Source organism: Xenia sp. Carnegie-2017, unplaced genomic scaffold, assembly GCF_021976095.1.
Source record: "Xenia sp. Carnegie-2017 unplaced genomic scaffold, XeniaSp_v1 HiC_scaffold_19, whole genome shotgun sequence".
Lineage (NCBI taxonomy): Eukaryota > Metazoa > Cnidaria > Anthozoa > Malacalcyonacea > Xeniidae > Xenia > Xenia sp. Carnegie-2017.
Window position 1 is genome coordinate 2,493,145 of NW_025813481.1, and position 18,656 is coordinate 2,511,800.

The window sequence follows — 18,656 nt, forward strand, 5'->3', positions numbered from 1 at the left end:
AACTGGACAGCAAAAACAAGAATATTTGGCAGAAGTTCGTTTGTCCATATCACAAGAACATTTTTCGAAATGAAAACGTGTTCCTAGGCATAATATAAACCTTGACTTTGGGTAAAACAGTCAAGTACTATTAATATTTTTTTGATAATTTTTTTGATAATCAACATATAAAATATATTTTTTAAGATTTGCGATTACTAGTTTTGATTGTATGAGAAAATATTTATTATCACTACTGATTATGTCACATAAAGTTATTGTGACATCTTCAAGCTGTGTACTTGTTATGACAGCTTGCCAGGATTGACAGAAGATAATAGGAGAAGGGGTAAAGGGTTGGAATCAAATTATTAAAACATGGATAGATTTTTAGGAGGTGCCATCTCCCAAACATCAGATTTCACCCCCCCCCCCTAGATTAATTTTTCACCCCTCTAACAAACATTTTAACTCCCCCAGTTTTGAGCAAAACACGTCAGTAATACAGTTGAATTAAGTTTTTGTGTGCACTGTTTCAGCTTACTACACTTCCTTTGGTTGCTTCACTGTAAAACCGCTCATGATGTATTTCATATCCATGTCTATGAACTGTCCCATGTCGTACCATATGTAGAAGTGTAATGGTGGGTCTTGGGGGACGGCTTGACAGAAATTTCAAAAGACTATTTACGTAAGAATAAATTAAAGACGTAAATTTTATGTTCCTAGGCCTGCTGATAAGCTCTGACATTTTTTGAAACAGCCAAGTGTCGTTCACTTAATTGTTTTTCTGAGAAAACGTTTGGAAAGAATGTTGTTTTTACACATAAACGATGCGCACATTTCCAATGCAAAATTTACAGGGGAAACACCTCCAGCGTTCCATAATAGGCTTGTCAATAATCCTGTATTTATTTGGAAGAAAGCATTTATAACTAAAAGTTTTAGAAGAGCTTTGAAAATTTGCTTTGAAAATTTTGAAGAAAGAAATCAATCAGATCAAGAAAAGAATAATGAATCATATGAAGAAAATTTAGAGGTGATATCTGTTAAATGAAGTTAATTTATTTTGTGTTTTTTTTTAATAATAGCTGCTGCATTGCTACGGTGTATTCCTTATCTTCAGATTTCAAGTTCTATGTGGATATAAAATATGAATTAAATTATTCGCAAATTCATTTATTCTACCTTCCCCGCCGTCCTCACTTCCCCGCCAAGACAAAATATGGAATTTTTTAAAGAATTCTTGCTGCTGTGATCTTTTGAAATGCTCCATTGTCCAAAGATATATTTATACGCGATGCAAAACAAGTCATACGTATTATTTTGATAGTTGATTCTCATCAGACGAAGCAAAAACGTTTAAGAAGTGGAACAAGCACTGAAATTATTGTAAGTTTTATTTGTATCGTATTCTCTTCATGATTTAACATTGGTACGCTTTGCCATAAAAATTTGCGAATTCTTTCTGTATATGTAATGACAATGTTCAAATTCCATTGCGTTAAACGTTTGATTTTATCACCATGAATTTGACTTTCTATCGCCATAAATTTGTACTTTCGATGTGTTCAAATCCCAATACTATATTTTTAATCGTATTGCAATAGATTTCTACAAATTACGGAAAATTGAAAAGGATCAAGCGACTTTACTATTCCAACTAAAACAATTGCAAACGATTCACTAGGCTTCAGTTTTCTTGCATTTTTACCCACAAGTAAAGTTATACATATAAAAAAGCCTTATAACAAGGCTAATTTTGAGTTCATATCATCTAAGCAACTTTGTTAGCTTGTGTATTAAAAATTTATGTTGTTCATTGGCCATGACAATGTTGTTTGAACTACGTAGGCGGAAATGGACACGCAAGCAAATTTCTTATTTCTTGCATGGGAAGACCGGTTTTGGGAAAATTTATAAAAAAAATGACAAAAAAGAACAGTTCCTTTTTTAATGATTTGATCAAGCGACTAACAACTGTTAGAGAGTTCTGTGAATGAAAAATTACCTGGATTTTCCAGCATTTAAATAAACATACTGTTCAAGTTTGTCGTTTGCATGTAAATAGCCGTTTGAATAGGGAGCTTTATGTTTAAGAGAGCGTTGATAGTCTTGGTGAATGTTAAGTCAATCGCAACTTCAACAAATGTTCAAGACTGTCGGCGAATACCATCTTTTTAAAAGTGAAGGTAGCCACAGTCGCTCGGCCAGAGTTACTGGTTCATTAGGCACATGCATGCAATGGCAACCTAAAACAGGAAGTCAAATAATGCCGAATATTTTAAAATGACTTGTTCTCTCACAATTGTATTGCTATGCAATATGATTGCGATATGAGTAATATATGGTCGTACATTTATCTTATCTTTTATAGCTTAGACATGAATTGCAACGCAGTTTTCACCAACATTATATTAACTCTATTGCATCTTGTATTATATGATAGCGGCACTTGTCGGTCTTCACTTTGACATGTTTAAAACATATTGGAAAGTACCTTTAATTTCTTACTACTTATATGAATTATGATCTTGAATACTAACTATACACAGTGTCGTCCAAAATTCTTGTATGTGCAGTCTTTATAGAATATATTTAAAGTGCCTACTTCAGGGTCATGGAAATAACTTGTTAACATAGTTAAATAGAATTTATGAACATTTGCTATGTAATCGACCGGAGGAAATTTTTATCTTTTGTGGCCTCGATGAAGGCAGGGCCGAGATTTGGGTACAAACTTTGGAGGTGACAGACCATTTTGCCCAACATAAAAGGCATAGCTATAAACTTGCCCGATGAATCTTGAAAGCTTGTAAAGGTAATTTATGGTACAGACATATACAATAAATGCAATTTTCAATACTATGCAATTTTCACTTGCATAATAACTCACCTTGTAAAATAAAGTTTTACGGTGCTAAATAAAAATCATGGCTATACGTCACATTTGTCGCAATGATGAGTCGTGACATTATGCATTTTTTTATAACTTCTTAAAATCACGATAAATGCTAATTCAACTCAATCTTGAGATCCTCTAATCTAACGATTCCGGACTAATCGCTATAAAACTTGTATGTACGCTGTAATGAACGCAAATTATAAAATTGAATCAACTAAGTGCAGTAGCTAAATGCTTTATGAATACTTTGTAACATGCTTATAACTATTTTACAGCACCTCGGGGAAACAGTGTGTTTAGTGGCCTAAGAAACGATGTTGCATATTGCTCACTAAAAAGTTGGGGGCAACAACAGGCCATGCTTTTAAATTAGTTACTGTTTCTTTAGTTGCTTTTTGTTAATCAAAAATTTTTATCTACCATCACTGATGCAAAATCAAGGTCAGTTTTGCTAGCAAACCTTTCCACTTTTTTTTGAGAATCAATTGGAAATACTGTAAAACTATGTTTGCCAAAAAGTTTGCATTGTTTTAAGTTTATTTAAAGAAGGCGTCCTTACGTGGAGCAGCACGAGAATATTGTTTGTTAATTGCATATGGGAAACGTACTATTCTTAATTTCTCAAATGTTTGCGTGTGTAACGGTATTTTTTCGCAGCTGAGGTTGTTATTGAATTTCCTACATTACGTTTCTACTCTTTATTGTCCATTAATTCCAATCAGGATATTATTCAACAAAGTATGCACGAGTTCATCATTCATTAGAAGTAAATACAACAACCTATAAGTTAATGGAAACTAGAGCATAATTCACACGACATAAATTAATCTAGATTCACCCAAGGTTCAAATGAACCCATGTTTGTCGTTTTTGGTGTGTGAAAAATACTGATTTAGGTTTGATCTGGGTTTAATTCATTCGACTTCTTGACATGGGTTGAGCTAAACCCAGGTTTAACTTGGTTTGGTTATGTCGCATGAATTGGACTTAGCATAAAATAAATTTAAACTGCTTCTAAAACTAAACGGAATTTCCATATATCATTTTGAGACGTCATGCAACTGTCAAATATTTTGTAGTGCATGTATCTCAAAATTGTTAATAGCTTTAATCAGATTTGTTACGTACAAGTAGAAAACCCTACCCGATGTACTTTTTAAAATTATGGAACACAGGAATAACATGTTACTATCTCATTTTCAAAAATTTGCCAGAGAAATTCATGTAACTTGCCCGACTAGACGAAAGATTGGAATAATTTTGGGAAATAATCACCCTCTTTCCCCCCAATAGCCTCCAGTAGTTTCGCCCTAGAAGTAGATGACTTCGCACCGCATGTGACATAAAAAGGAGAACTCGTGCATTAAAGATATTGCTTTCATTATTGGTGGGTTGTGACCATCCTCCTGAAAGTGAAAGAACAATAGATTGCTCGCCATGTTAGATGACATTTGCATTGTAAATGAGGAAAATCCTTCGTTAAAATCATCCAACATGCATGGCGGCTATGACGTACCTTGCAACCCAAAAATAGTGAATAAAGATGTTGTAGCAACTGCTCTTAAAAAATCACCCTAAAAAAGATGCCACATATGTGTGTACTTTGACCACATCATTTGAGCGAATAATCAAAGACAACGTTTAGAAAGTGTAGAGCTGCGTTTTCTCTTTTTACGTCAATTCCGGTGCGAAGTCACCAACTTCTAGGCGCAAAAAGCCATTGCAAAAAGCCCAAAAAGATAAAATTTTTGTCCTATCAAATATATTGCAAATGTTCTTTAACTCAATTTAACTACAAAAAGAAGTTATTTCCTGATCGTAATATATCAATTTAGTAAAATTGCTATCAGGGAACGTAGATAAATGTAGTGATATACGATTTTACGAATGTATCAACTTATTTACATCATTAAAGACAAAGTAGTGTTATATAATCTTTCAAATTTCATTTTATGAATAAAAAAAACGTGGTCAATAATAACTGTTTGATGATGCCGAAAGCATTTCATTTAACTTTATTTAAATTAAAGATAAGTTGGTGCGTTTTATCATTGAAAAAAATTTATATTCCTGGTATTTTTGTAAAGCGTCAACTAAAATAGCTATTATAGTGTAAGATTTTTGATGAATGTGCTTTATTTTTATTCAAGTCATGTCATGAATGGCTGCCATTTTAGATGATTTTAACAAAGGATTTTCTTCATTCGCGTACGGGGCCAAAAAGAAATGGGGTGCTGACACTTTCTTGCCCGACGAAAACGAAAACTGCCCGACGTGAATTTTTTTTTAATATGAAAAACACTATATGCCTGAATTGCTGTCTAAAACATATTAATAAGGTCAATAATATCGCTAAATTGTTTTAATACTTTATGTTTGTGTATTCATTGCTTAAGTAGGTACTTTAACTTTAACTAACTGACATCGTACCGTGCATACTTAGCTATTTGTGGATAAAATATTCTGTCCATTTATCATAAGCTTAAAGGTCACCAATTGCTACTCATTTCTAACATGTTGGAAATCTTGCACAAAGCATGTAAGAACGAAAAAAAGCTATAATTCATTGCAAATAATGCATGGAAGTCCGTGAATGGTTAAAAGCTTACTAGAAGATTTGTCAAAGAATATATGTGACTATGAATTCATTAGTCAAACATCATACAAATGAGATCAGTAGAAATTCGTCAACTGATTATTAAGGACCTCCCACAGGATAACACGTGGGAAATGTAAACATGGCGTACAGTTTGTAAATTTCTCCATGACTTTAATTTCAATGTTTTTGCATTTCTGTGCACCATAAAGCATTCTACCCTTTTAGATGTTCGTTATCACCTTGGCCTCAAACATTAAAGAGACCTTTACAAAGTTTGCATGACAGTTTCCAGAAAAAGGGATTAGTGATGGAATGTAGTTCTTTCACCAACAAATAGAATTAGCACCTGACACAGAAAATAAATGACGCAGAAGAAAAATGATGGTTTAAAGTTTAAAGACTTAATAAAAGACAATATTATTTCAATAAAAGATTGTTTTCTCTTTTACGTTTTTTCCTAATGACATTGCTATTCTGCTAAATTAAACAACATAAGAATAGTTCATATAAAGCGAAAAACACACCACTCTTTTCAATACACCTGTTTTGAATATTTATCTTGGTAGTTTTCTGTTGTCATACGACGTTAAACTATTAACTTATTCCACCAATATATATTTAATTCAATTTAAATGTGAAAACCAGAAACACGTAATGAAGGATGGAAAATCTTGCCAGGTAAATTTTAAAGCCTTAATGTTACTGCATCCCAAACATGGCTTAGATAAAAATACTTTTTTTACACATTTAAGCTACGCGCAAATGTTTTTATCCGACGGCATTGTTCAAATAAAAAAAGAAAAGGAAAAGGTCAATGAGAATTTGCCCAAAAATAAAATTTCTTCCGATTTGCTTGATAAAATTAGTTTTGTTAATTAAAGTGATTAATTTGCTTATTGTTTTGTCCACGAAAGACCGAATATTGTCCGACTCTTGGGTAGAAATTGCCCGACGTTACTCCTTTTGTTCAAAATCACCCCCAGCACCCCGCCACGCACACTTACTATTTTCTTTATTTACAAACGTTTTCACAAAGCAAGTGTCATTCAACGTGGCGAAAATTCCATTATTCTTTCACTCTCTCCAAGGGGAATGGTTGCACACCATTTTAATATTTTAGAATTTTTAGATCATGTTTATGGTATTGTGCCTCACAATGAGATTTTGCACTCATTTAATTTTTTCATTTTTGAACAATTATCGTACCGTCTTAATACATAAATTTTATGATTACAGATTTTTTAGTTTTGATCTTTCTTGCATGCCACTCAAATGGATCAAGGCAAATTCTTTCCAAAAGGTAACGTTTAAAACTATCGTTACTCAAAGATACGAACTCTCAACAGAGGCTGTATTATAGAGTTTTTCATCTCTGTGCCTCCACTATTATGTTAATTGAAAACATGGTAAGATAAACATTATTCAGACGTCAATATTTTGGTTTTTTCAGAAAGTGACATTAAAGATTCTTCCTTTTTGGAAAGTGATGCCAAAAATCCAAATGGCCAAAGTGATACTGAAAAGTCAGAAGGTAACGTTTCTCAAAGCTCCACAATTATCTGTAAAAGTAACGAAGAAGACACACTCCAAAAAACATCATCTTGCAAACTCAAGATTCGAGTTATAACAGCAAAAGACAAGATTTAAAGCAACATTTCAACTTTTATTTTAAATTCATTATCACTTGGCTTGATCATGTTTCTGAAATAAAGTCGAAATATTGCTTTAAATCTTGTCTCTTGCTTTTAGAACTTGAATCTTGAGTTTGCAAATGATGTTTTCTGTAGTGTGTTTTCTCAGTTACATTTTGAAATTGGCGGCTGGAAAAAGACCTGTAAAAGGAATTATTGAAAACATGTTAGTTTAATATCGTTTAGTATTGTATATGATCAACATTTTTTATGGTGGAATCAAAATAATTGTTTAAATATACGTTCATATCGCAGAAAAGGTTGTTAAATCAGTTAACTTGTCATGTATGAAAGTAAATATAAAATTTCTTTTCATTGGTTTTAGTGCGAATTTGCAGTTAACACTCTATGGCTTTTTCTTGTAGTGTCAAACTCATCTAGAATTCCATGCTATTCTGTTCTTTTTTCACATTCTTTTGAAATGTGTTGTTTTATTCCATCTAAGGGGTCTATAGTCAATATATGTTAACGTTACTTGCATTAATTTACTTTATGCTATATATATATTTGTAGTGATACAGCTCGTTTTTTATTTTCATAACCCATTGTTGCCTAAAGGCAGCCAAAAGCTCATTACTATTAGAAATTATATCAGTGCACGTTTCACTACATTCCATCAACATTGTTTTTATTGTTTTTTTTACCTTGCAGATAATCTGGAGGAAAGACGACCTCGTAAAGGTTAGTACAGTCGCGTACTTTCAGTCGTACCATTGATAAATTCTTATGACTGTTTATGCCAGCTTGTATGCTTGGATTTGAGTTTAGTAATTTTAGAAAGCTTTTCGTCTTAATATGGTCACAATTTTTTAACAACAAAATAGTAAATTTAACGATTTTGTGCATTTTATAAAGTTTCTTTTTCATTGCTTTCGATTTGTAGGTTAGTATGATCTTGAAATACTAATGACAAATGCTTATAATAAGCATAACTAAGTGCAACAAATAGTTTTAAAATAGGAAGGATACATTTGCTTTCCTCTGCAACACCATTTAGTTATTATGGAATATTCGTTAATTATGAAGAGGAAATTTCAGGCTCGCAGTTTGGTTGTCTGGATTTGTAATTGTATTGTAAGTTTTTGTCGTGCAATATCTGACAACATGAAGAAAATAACATTTTCTGAAATTCATGAGAGGAGATTAAAAATGTAGACAGTGTAAGCTAGAGGTGTATTAAAAAAAAAATTTTGGAAAGAAAAACTGGACATGGCTTGTGCTAATCTTTCACAGAGGGTGTTCAACTCACAGCAGGTTCTATACTTCTATTGGACAAAATGATGCGATGCAGAAATCCATAAAAGCTTTCATTTCATGTATCATTTTTTAATATTATCAGATTTATTGGCATTTACACGAACATTATCTTTTCACTTGATTCTCAATACCACTGCGGCAGAGTCAAGAATGTGGCTGTGGTACCAGGTACCAAGTAGCAAGTACTGGGTAACATGTAGCGGGGTAATGCTAGAGAAGACTGGTACTATTTAGCAGTATAATATAATACCGGATAAACGCTTAATCAAAAAGACATAAGGAAATTGTTGTGGTGAAAAGAAAACGGCAGCTCAATAAAGAAACTTAACGAACTGAATTGTAATTCTTAAAGCTTTTATTGCCCAAAGCTTTTACCGTTTTTGACAAAAAAAATATTCTTGTGTTTTGTATAACATTGGAAGCATTGCGATTTGAAATTTGTGTTTGCATGCATGAAAAGCTGAATATACTGACTGAATATTCTGATATTTTTTCCTCGATACGTTGTTTCCTCCATTTGTGCACACGTAATTTTCCCCTTTGACGATAAACACAACAAAATAATTTCTTAGCTTCCTTTCAAAATCAAAGCAAAACGCAGGAGGAATTTACTAGTTGAAAGCAAGAACATTTGGAATACCAAAAACACTAGAAAAAAAATGTTAGCGTTTTCCAAGAAAGAAAAGTAAAAAGTAAGCAAGCAACAACTGTTACTTCTTTTTTTCTTACCGCAAGAGTGGTCATTCCACGGATTTCTCAAAGCGAATGGGCAAATATTTATTTTCGTTGCGCAAGCAATCACAATGTGTGGCAAAGACACAATGCTACTTCTATGGGCGCCTGTATTCAATTCTTCTTGAATTAGGCACATCTTAGATAGCAATTGATCATGCAATATTTTCGCATAAAGATTAATTTATACCAGGGGTCTCCAAACTTTACAGCCAGAGGGCCACATGAACTTTCACCCAGCATGTTGGGGGCCGAAGAATATAAAAAATTTCCACGTTATCCTTCAACTTTTTAAATTTCGCAATGTACTTGAAACGGAAGTAGGAAATTGAGAGAAAAATTGACGTAAGCCACTCTTGCTAGTTGGCTTGCGACATAACGTGAACTTTCTGCACAAAATTTATTTTGTTTAATAATATTATTATTTTTCTTAAGTGTCTCTGCGGGCCGGAATGAGAGGCCCAACGGGCCGCATCTGGCCCGCGGGCCGTAGTTTGGAGACCCCTTATTTATACGAATAAATTGCTATCAGGTGCCAGGTACCCTCCACTCGGTATCTGCTTTCCGATACCTGTTACCGGTGCTTATGCCCTTGTTTTCCATCATGCCAATCTTTTGCAAAGAGTGTCGAGACATCAGCTAAGGCTAGAACCAACAGTCTGCAACAACCTGAATTATCTACTAACGTCTACAAACATGTAATTACTTAACCTGGTAAAAATTTGTAAATTTCAAATCATGAAAAATTGTGTGTTATAATGTTTGTTTTCAATAATTTTTCATGATGCAGAAAGGAAAGAAAGACGACGTCGCAAAAGTCATGAGCTATACTTACGATAATGATTACTTTGTTTGTTTATGCCCGTTTACATTTTACTGTGTTGAAAAGAAACTAATTTTAAGCGTTTTTCTATTTCTATGCAGCCACATTGAAGAAGAATAGTTTTAAATGTAACATGTCCTCTTTGCACTAAATATTAGTTTCTAATGTTGACATTTGGAAATTGACATATAAATGCTGGAAAATTTGCTTAAAACATTGTTGTCTGTGATCAGCTCGGTTACAACAACAGGTTTATTTGTCCCTAAAAAGAAGTAAAAAGAGTCATTCACCCATGACACTGATTGAAAATGTACTGTTCTTGATTTTCACTCTTGAAATATCACTGAGTTTTCAAAGGAGATGTATACATCTGATATTCAAATTGACAACTGACGTATGAATTGACGTTATTTTGGGATGGATTTTTGTGGTTGCTAATTCCCGTTTGCTGTTTGTATTAACTGTCTTGGAGCAAAGTCATTTCATTTAAGAGGCTTTTCCTCTCTATTTAGTCACAATTTTTAACAATAAGATATTCAATTTGACGTGTTATGCGTAAATGTGATAATAATGTGATTTTTTTATACATTGCAGATAGTAACGATGATGATGAAGGTTAGTTTATCATGTAGTATAATACTTACAAATGTTTATAAATAACGCATTAACGACAATAGTTTTTGTCGCCGTCAAGTTATTTATGTACCGAGAGGTCTATTTAAGCATTTATCTTCTCCACGTCTCTCACTTCTCTGGTTTTCTTTTCAAGTTGGCATATCCGTTCTCTTTCAAGTTACTTAGCATTCCTTTTTCTTTCCTTCGGTCTTTTACTATAAACTCTTTTCTCGGCTACTTCTTTCAACAAGTTATTACCGCGAAAGATGTGTCAATTCTACCTCTTTTTAATTCTATGGTATTTCTACCCAACAGCTCTCTTTTTTCATCTACACCATCAACATCATTTCTGTTGTTTTCCTTTCTATTCAGCCTACTCTCCATTCTTCCCGTGATTCACATCACAAGTGCCTCTATCTTTCTCATATCTATCGCTCGCTTTTCATGACTATGATCCAGAGAAGAAACTATAAACATTAAATAACTATTTTGATGATTCAATTTTTCATTTTCTAACTTCTTTAAAACCATATCAAGATTGCCACCAAACTGTTTGTAAACTGCAGTAACTTCTGTCGTCTTTATATTTATGCTCATACCATATTCTTCTGATGCATCACCCAATCTATCTAAGATATTCTGCATAATTTTTTCGTCCCAGCTAATATGCATTGGTCATCCACAAACCTCAAGTGGCATATAGCCAGCCAACAACTTTGTTAATGCTATGTAAATTTCAATGTGTTCACTCACTGTAAAACAATAACTTTCTCAAGAAATGAAAAATAACAATGCTGTAAAATTTACTAAGAACGAACAAATTTGCGGGCTAGCTACGCCACTTCAAGCCTATGATGTCTTTCAGTAAATTCATTTCCTCTTAATTTTACTCTTTCATCAACACCATGCAATGCTTCTACCATCATCATCCTTTCAGCATAAACAGAAAACAACCTCTGCTCATTCTCTTCCTTCTTCAAAACCGCCACTTTGGCGTCAGATTATGAAATGATTCTTGTGATACATGGGAATGCTGAATGCTGTCAGTTTATTTTTTTCAAAGTATCTGCAACTGGTATGCTCCGGTCTGTAAAACATTCTTTGACAAACGCTTAGAACTGCTCCTTTCCAATCTTTTTACGTTATTAGTGGTGTTGATATTATCATTACTCATTAATTTCCTAGTGTAAATACAATTGTAACTACTCGCTTTCGATAAATGGACCTCCTAATACGTCAAAGGACGATATCATTTTTTAAAAGTGTGAAAATGTGAATCAGGATTTAAAAAAAAGCGGAGTAGCCAGCTCAATAATTTGGGGAGGAGAGCTTGTATTCATAAATGTGTGTTATCATCCGTAAGAAACAATTTACAGGGTGTATTTGGGAATCAATTACTGTTGAATCTTGCAAATTTTAAACGTCGGCTAATTTCAAAGATGTACAGCAGTTTTTGAGACACCCTGTACAGCATGTATCAAAAAATTGTAAACACATTAATTTGTTTGCACAAGATTATAACATTAAAAATTCAATGGCTGTGCAACTAATTACACTTCGGGGATTTAAAAATTAAAGTGATTTTAATTCACTTTGTGTGCTTATTTTCATAGAACTTTATGTAATGTTCACATTTATAATGTTACGTGAATGCCAACTTAGAAAATTCTTACAAACATTTTGGAATACCTGAAAGTTGTCTTATAGGTTATTATCATTCTATCATCATGTCCATTATCATTTGCAATATGTCGTGATAGACATGTTATCATCATGTCTATTATTTGCAAACGTCTCAAATTCTTTTGGATATTTCTTTTTCTGATTATCAATTGAAATTGTTGTTATGTTTTTATGTTATTATTTCGTAGCTAAATATAAAACTCAGTTCACCTTAACGGGCAAAGTGGTGTAGGTATTTCAAATCTTGTCTAATAGCCTCATTTTCTTAATGTGTGTATAATTAGAAAATAAATTCCTTTCTAAATAGTCTACTTTACTTTTTAATTGAAGAATTGCTGTCTCAACCATGGAAATGTTATGATAAATCAAGAATGCACCAGCAAAAGTTCAGAATGATGGAGGATTATGGGCAAGAAAATCCAAGAAAAGTTAAACTCGTAAAAGGTGTAAAGTTTATTTGTTCTGAAGAGTTTTTGCTTGGTAAAGGAAGTGATGGAACTCGTGTTTACCTTGGACTCGGAAAAGATGGTTACGGAAAAGCAGTAAAACGATTGCTTCGAGATAACTGCGCGGAGTTAGCCAAACGAGAAAAAGACATTTTGAATGAGTTGAATGCCAAGCGTTCAAATTATGTTGTGAATTATTGGTATCTTGAAGAAGAACCAGGCACAGATTATTTGTATTTGATACTAGATTTGTGTGAAGAATCGTTAGAAAGTTTTGTGCAATCTTCTACTTTGCAAGATCTTCAAAAAGCACTTCCTACAATTCTTACGCAGATTTTAAAAGGTTTGGCTGATCTTCACAGGGATCCGTGTCCTATTCTTCACAGGGATTTAAGACCATCAAACGTTCTTCGAGATGTACAAGGAAATTTTTTAATCGCTGACTTTGGTATAAGTCATATGTTATTATCTGATGAAACTTCGACACATTGGAGCATACAAAGAGGAGCTAAAAATTGGATAGCTCCAGAGTCATATAACGCATCAGATGATACAATTAATAAAGTTCGTTACAAAAAAGAGTCTGACATTATGATAAGTTCTTGAAGTAGAACTAGAGGTCAACTACAGCTCAATGTTGTGTTTGCATTTCAATGTTGTATTTGGTAGGGATATCATTATCACTGCCACTGATATCATTATCACTTTTAAATAAAATTTTTGTTTACCTCCATTGTACAGTCATATAGTGGCGAAATACAACATGTACTTTATAAAATATAAAAATATGTATATGTAGGATAACGAATTGTTGTTATTGCCTTATTGGTTTTACGATTGTATGTCTCTCATTTAGATTGCTCTAAAAAATTTGTGGCTACGACTCTTAATTTGAGAACATTATTCTGATTTTTTTCGACTGAACTTGTATTTTTTTCAACTAACAAACAAATTAACTCCATTTTTTATTGAAAATAGAATGCCGGAATGGTGGCTTATTATGTTGCAACAAAGGGGAAACATCCCTTTGGAGCTGAACGGTTTTTACTGGACAACTTATTAAAGGGAAACCCAGTTGGCTTGGACAAAATCAAGGATGCCACGCTCAAAGACCTTTTATCGTGGATGCTACAGCTAGACCCGGAAGACAGACCATCGGCCAAAAAGTTGTTAAAACACCCTTATCTACAAACCGATGAGGAGAATTTCGATTTTCTGTGTGATGTTGGGAATGAACCAGAAATAAAGAAATCATCTCCACATTCTCTTCCCTCAAATCTTCGTGAGAAGTTGAATCTTTCAATAGATTGGATGGACCGTATCAATCCTGAATTTTTTAATCATTTCAATAAAGTATCCGACTCTACATGGTTAGGTTGCCTAAGCTTTTTACGAAACGTTCGCCAGCATTGGCATGATGAATCTCGTCCACAACTGTCATCATGTGTTAAAGATGGAAACTATCAAGAGTATTTTCTTCGACGTTTTAAGGAACTGCCTCTTCTAGTTCACAGAACCATAAGATTGAGTGAATGGAAGACAAGACCTGTTCTGAAGAAACGTTTTCCAAGTAAGACACAGAATGAGTTTTTATTTTCGATGGCCAAACTATAAATTAGCGGTTCATGACACTATATTTGTTATTTTCACTCTAGTTGTCCTCTTCATTTATTGTACTTAATGCATGTATGTTTTGAATTCTGTATATTGCCGTTGCAAACATTTTTTAGACAGTGCACATCCCATCCAGTTGGTTTTTTAAGTACCCCCTCAAAAATATCTAAAACTTTTTTATAGTATTTGTACAATACATTGATTAATCTAGAGCGATAATACCATCTTGTTTCACCTGGGGCAGGAAACTTAAGTTTGTTTGATGTGAGAAAAGCTTTTCTTTTGGGCAAAGCATTGCTTGTAATGTGAAAATATAGGTGCTAAATGCACCTATATTAATGAAAAAGATTTTAACAGGAGAAATTGATGCGGCTGACCGGCATAGGACAAGGTTCAAACTAAGAGCTGCACAATGAACAAAATAGGCAAAAGGATACTCTTGTCGAACCAATGCTTGAACACCATTGATATGGCCAGACATGACAGAAGCACTATCATATGTTTGCAAAACCAAATTTTCTTTTATATTAGAACACTCACCAAGTTTATCTTTGACAACTTGTGATAATGCTGTGGCATTTTTGTTCATACTTACATCCACAAATCCTAGTTGCCTCTCAATATTTTCACTTGCTTTGTCAAACCAAGCAATAACACTTAGCTGCTCTTTGGTGGACACATTAGATGCTTCATCAACCTGAATACTCATAAACGTGCAATCATTTACTTCCTTTCTGATTTCATCTTCAATAATTGAATCAAGACAGCTGATAAGATTATTTTGAATTTCTGGGGAGACTCCAGTAAATCTTCTGTCACCAATTATTTGGATTTTTTGTCATTTCACAATCATGACAACGATATCAAATATGCTACAACTTGACAAGTATTTGATGTAGTTCTTGTTCAGAAGACCACGAAAATCTCAAAGGTTCTCGTGATTTGTATACATATTTTTTTTTCATTGTTCATTCACGAAACGCAAGATGCATGTACAAAAACAAATCCTACAATTGTTTTGAAAAAGGCCATCACATAAAAGAAAGCAAAAAACTAATGAGAATAAATGAGCTAACATTTCTCTCGTGATCCGTTGAGATAAAATTTGATACATTTTATTTCGTGCATACTACAAACTTTGATCGAGCAAATCATTAAAGGACAGTTACGACGGGCACATCTGCATTCATATGTGGCCAACAAATAGCTCGTTCGTCAATGTAGAACAGCTACAGTAGACTCGCTTTTATAAAATTTATGTTTTTAAAGTGATTTTCATCATAAAATTGCTTCCTAAATATGCGAAAAACACATGCTTTTTCCTCACTCTTTCTCAAGGGGGGAAAGAAAAATTGAGAAAAATTCGGAAAAGCAGTCAATTTCGGTAAATCTCAGCGGTAATGGAACAAATCCTCCATTTTTTTGCGTCAGCCGCTAATTAAAGCCCAGTGAACTCAATATTTAAATGTCTAAGAGTGACACGCAGTTATGTACATCAAGATATTTTCCATGATTATTCTAAGAATGCCCCACTCGAGGTGTCTGAGAGTGAGGGATTATTTTTTGCTGCTTTCATCAAGAAATAATCCCATAACCTAAAACAATTTTAGTCAACCCAAATATAGAGTAAAATTTTGATAAGTTGTCTTAGTATCAATTATCAATTTTCTCAAATGTGATAAAAAAGAAGTGCGCACGGGAAATTTCAACTTTTATTTCTCCTAAACTAAGACAAAAAGGAAAAACTTTACTATGGGATATGCATGAATCAGGAAAAAATTTACTTTTTGCATATTCATCCATGTAATCAGCAAACAACATCATTCATACAATTTTATAAATCGCTCAGCTTTAAAGTGAGGCATCAAATTTAATAATGGGTAATTTTTTAAGATTTCGATGGAGCCCCCGCAATTATTGTCATGGGAGGAGTCTATAGCAACCTTATTAGAGAACATATCACTAATGAATACTATGAAAAACTGAAAGAATCAGCCCGAGAGGGATATGCAGTCTTAACGGTAAGTAACTCGTTTAAAAAATTTCGCCAGAATTTTTGTTAACTGCATTTAACATTATGATTTTTTATCACCTCAGAATGGTGGCACTGCTGTTGATGCTGTTGAAAAGGCAGTTAGTATTTTAGAGAGCAGTGACTTATTCATGATAGCTCGTGGATCTCCATTGAACTGTGAAGGAGAAGTTGAATGTGATGCAATGATTATGGATGGAGACACTTTACAAACAGGTTAAAATCCATTTGTGATACTTTAACTTTGAATTTTTTTGATAACAAATAAAACCAGAATGTATTTCCCGCTGCATCAACATTAGAAATTGGCCATACATGCTGTTTACATTTTGTACGAAGCAAATATCATGATATCACTCGAGAATAAGCTTGGTACTCTTAAAATTGTGAGTAATCAGTGTAAAAAGCTTTTTAATTCTTTTCTGTTTACTGTAGGTTCTGTATATTGTGGTCGAAATTTCAAAAATCCAGTTTGTCTTGCTCGAAAAATAATGGAAAAAACACCAGAATGTGCTCTTTATGGTGATGGTGCTCTGAAATTTGCTCAGGATAATGGATTGGATTGGTGCAAACCGAATGAATTGTTAAAGAGACAGAGATGTCTTCCACATGAATATTACAATGATTATACGAGATATTTTATGGAGGGAGGACCTTTTCCTGCTGATGCGCCTAAAATTATACTTGAAGAAATTGACGCTTGCAATACTGTAGGTGCTGTTGTCATTGATAGATATGGCAAATTGGCATGTGCAACGTCAACAGGTAATGACTAAATATACAGGTCGTATTTATATAAAAAATCATACATGAATTCAGTTCTACATCGCTATCTGCATGTCATCATATTCATAATTAATCATTATTTTAGGAGATATTGCCGGCAAACTTAAAGGTTGTGTTAGTGACACTGCATTAGTTGGTTGTGGTGGATATGCAAATGATTATGGAGCAGCTGCAGCAACTGGTCATGTAGAGAAATTGATAAAATTGAATTTTACAAGAAAAGTTGTAATTGACATGGAATCAGGAAGTGCCCAAGTAATGCAAAATATTAAAAATTTTTCATTGTTTCGATGTATTGTATTTTATGTACTATTGACTTTTTTTGTGTTAGGTTATGAAACTTATGACGTGGACAAAAATTGTTAGATTTATCAAGTCCATTCAATTTTATCAATTGATACGTTCAACTTATTTAATTATATGATTTAGTCAAGTTTTTTTTCAACACTTTTCTTGACACAAATTCAAGTCACTTCACATTCGAAAGTTTACTGATTTTTCTCACCACCATGCAAATAGACTTCGTTTTGTTGCAAGGACCGTGCCTCAAACTGTTAATCCTTAAGAAATCAACCTATAGATAAAAGAATATCAAACCCAAACTCAATCATTTTTTTGTTGAAGAAAATGTTGCTGTCGATTAATACGTGTACACGGCAAAACATTTGATTGCACTGAACATGCCATCTCAAGCTCTAGTCTAAATTAAAAACTTATTTTCCCAAGTCTTTTGTCGCTTCTCAAATCTCAACGAAATTCCTTTAACAAACAATCCCTCTTTTTTTAACATTTTAAGCCTTAAAAATATATTTGTCGATTCCTAACATTTCTACCACAGTGTTCAAAGACTGGTCAACTGCTTTTTTTTGATATCGTGATAAAACACCGTCCAATAAGAAATTTATAAAATTAAATTTCAACAATACAGTTTTAACAAATACCCATATTCCGTTTTTTGTTTATTTTTTTCATAAAAGGAAGCTGTACAGGATGCTGTGAATTTAGTTAAAGAAAGACTTTCAGGACGCGCAGGAGGAATTGCCATTGACAGACATGGAAATATTGGAAAGGCATTTAATAATGACCTCATGCCTTGGGTTAGCATCAAAAATGATGAAATGAAATTTGGGTTGAAAAGGGATTATGAAGGAAACTACCCTTTTGTATTGATTGAAAACAATGGCGTTGTACAGTTTATGATTTATACATGAATTAATATTCATTCACAATCATGCACTGTTGAACTTTTGCATTTGAAACTAAATATTCACAATTCACACAAACAAATAAACAATAAAACAATCATAATCATTTATACACGTACATAATTATCGTGCGTAAGTACAGTACTCTGCTGCATCGGTTAGTCATATCATATTTTCCTTCATTGTTGAACTATAATATTTGAAACAATGCATTCTTATTTATTCACATGATACAAGAAAATCACTGTTGATTAAATTTCTTCACTTCAAATATTGTCTGAACAGGAAA

The 18,656-nt window shown here is 33.2% G+C and overlaps 1 protein-coding gene across 1 annotated transcript; it reads left to right on the top strand.

The window, feature by feature from the left end:
• The first annotated feature begins 1,200 nt into the window (after positions 1 to 1,200).
• On the top strand, positions 1,201 to 18,656 carry LOC124438456 (serine/threonine-protein kinase/endoribonuclease IRE1-like). Its single transcript, XM_046988611.1, has 12 exons — positions 1,201 to 1,371; positions 6,720 to 6,783; positions 6,934 to 7,014; positions 7,826 to 7,855; positions 10,581 to 10,601; positions 12,615 to 13,324; positions 13,709 to 14,300; positions 16,238 to 16,365; positions 16,442 to 16,592; positions 16,812 to 17,141; positions 17,248 to 17,417; positions 18,140 to 18,656. The coding sequence occupies exons 2-12, from the start codon at positions 6,756 to 6,758 to the stop codon at positions 18,371 to 18,373; spliced, it is 2,475 nt and encodes an 824-aa protein (XP_046844567.1). The 5' UTR covers positions 1,201 to 1,371; positions 6,720 to 6,755; the 3' UTR covers positions 18,374 to 18,656.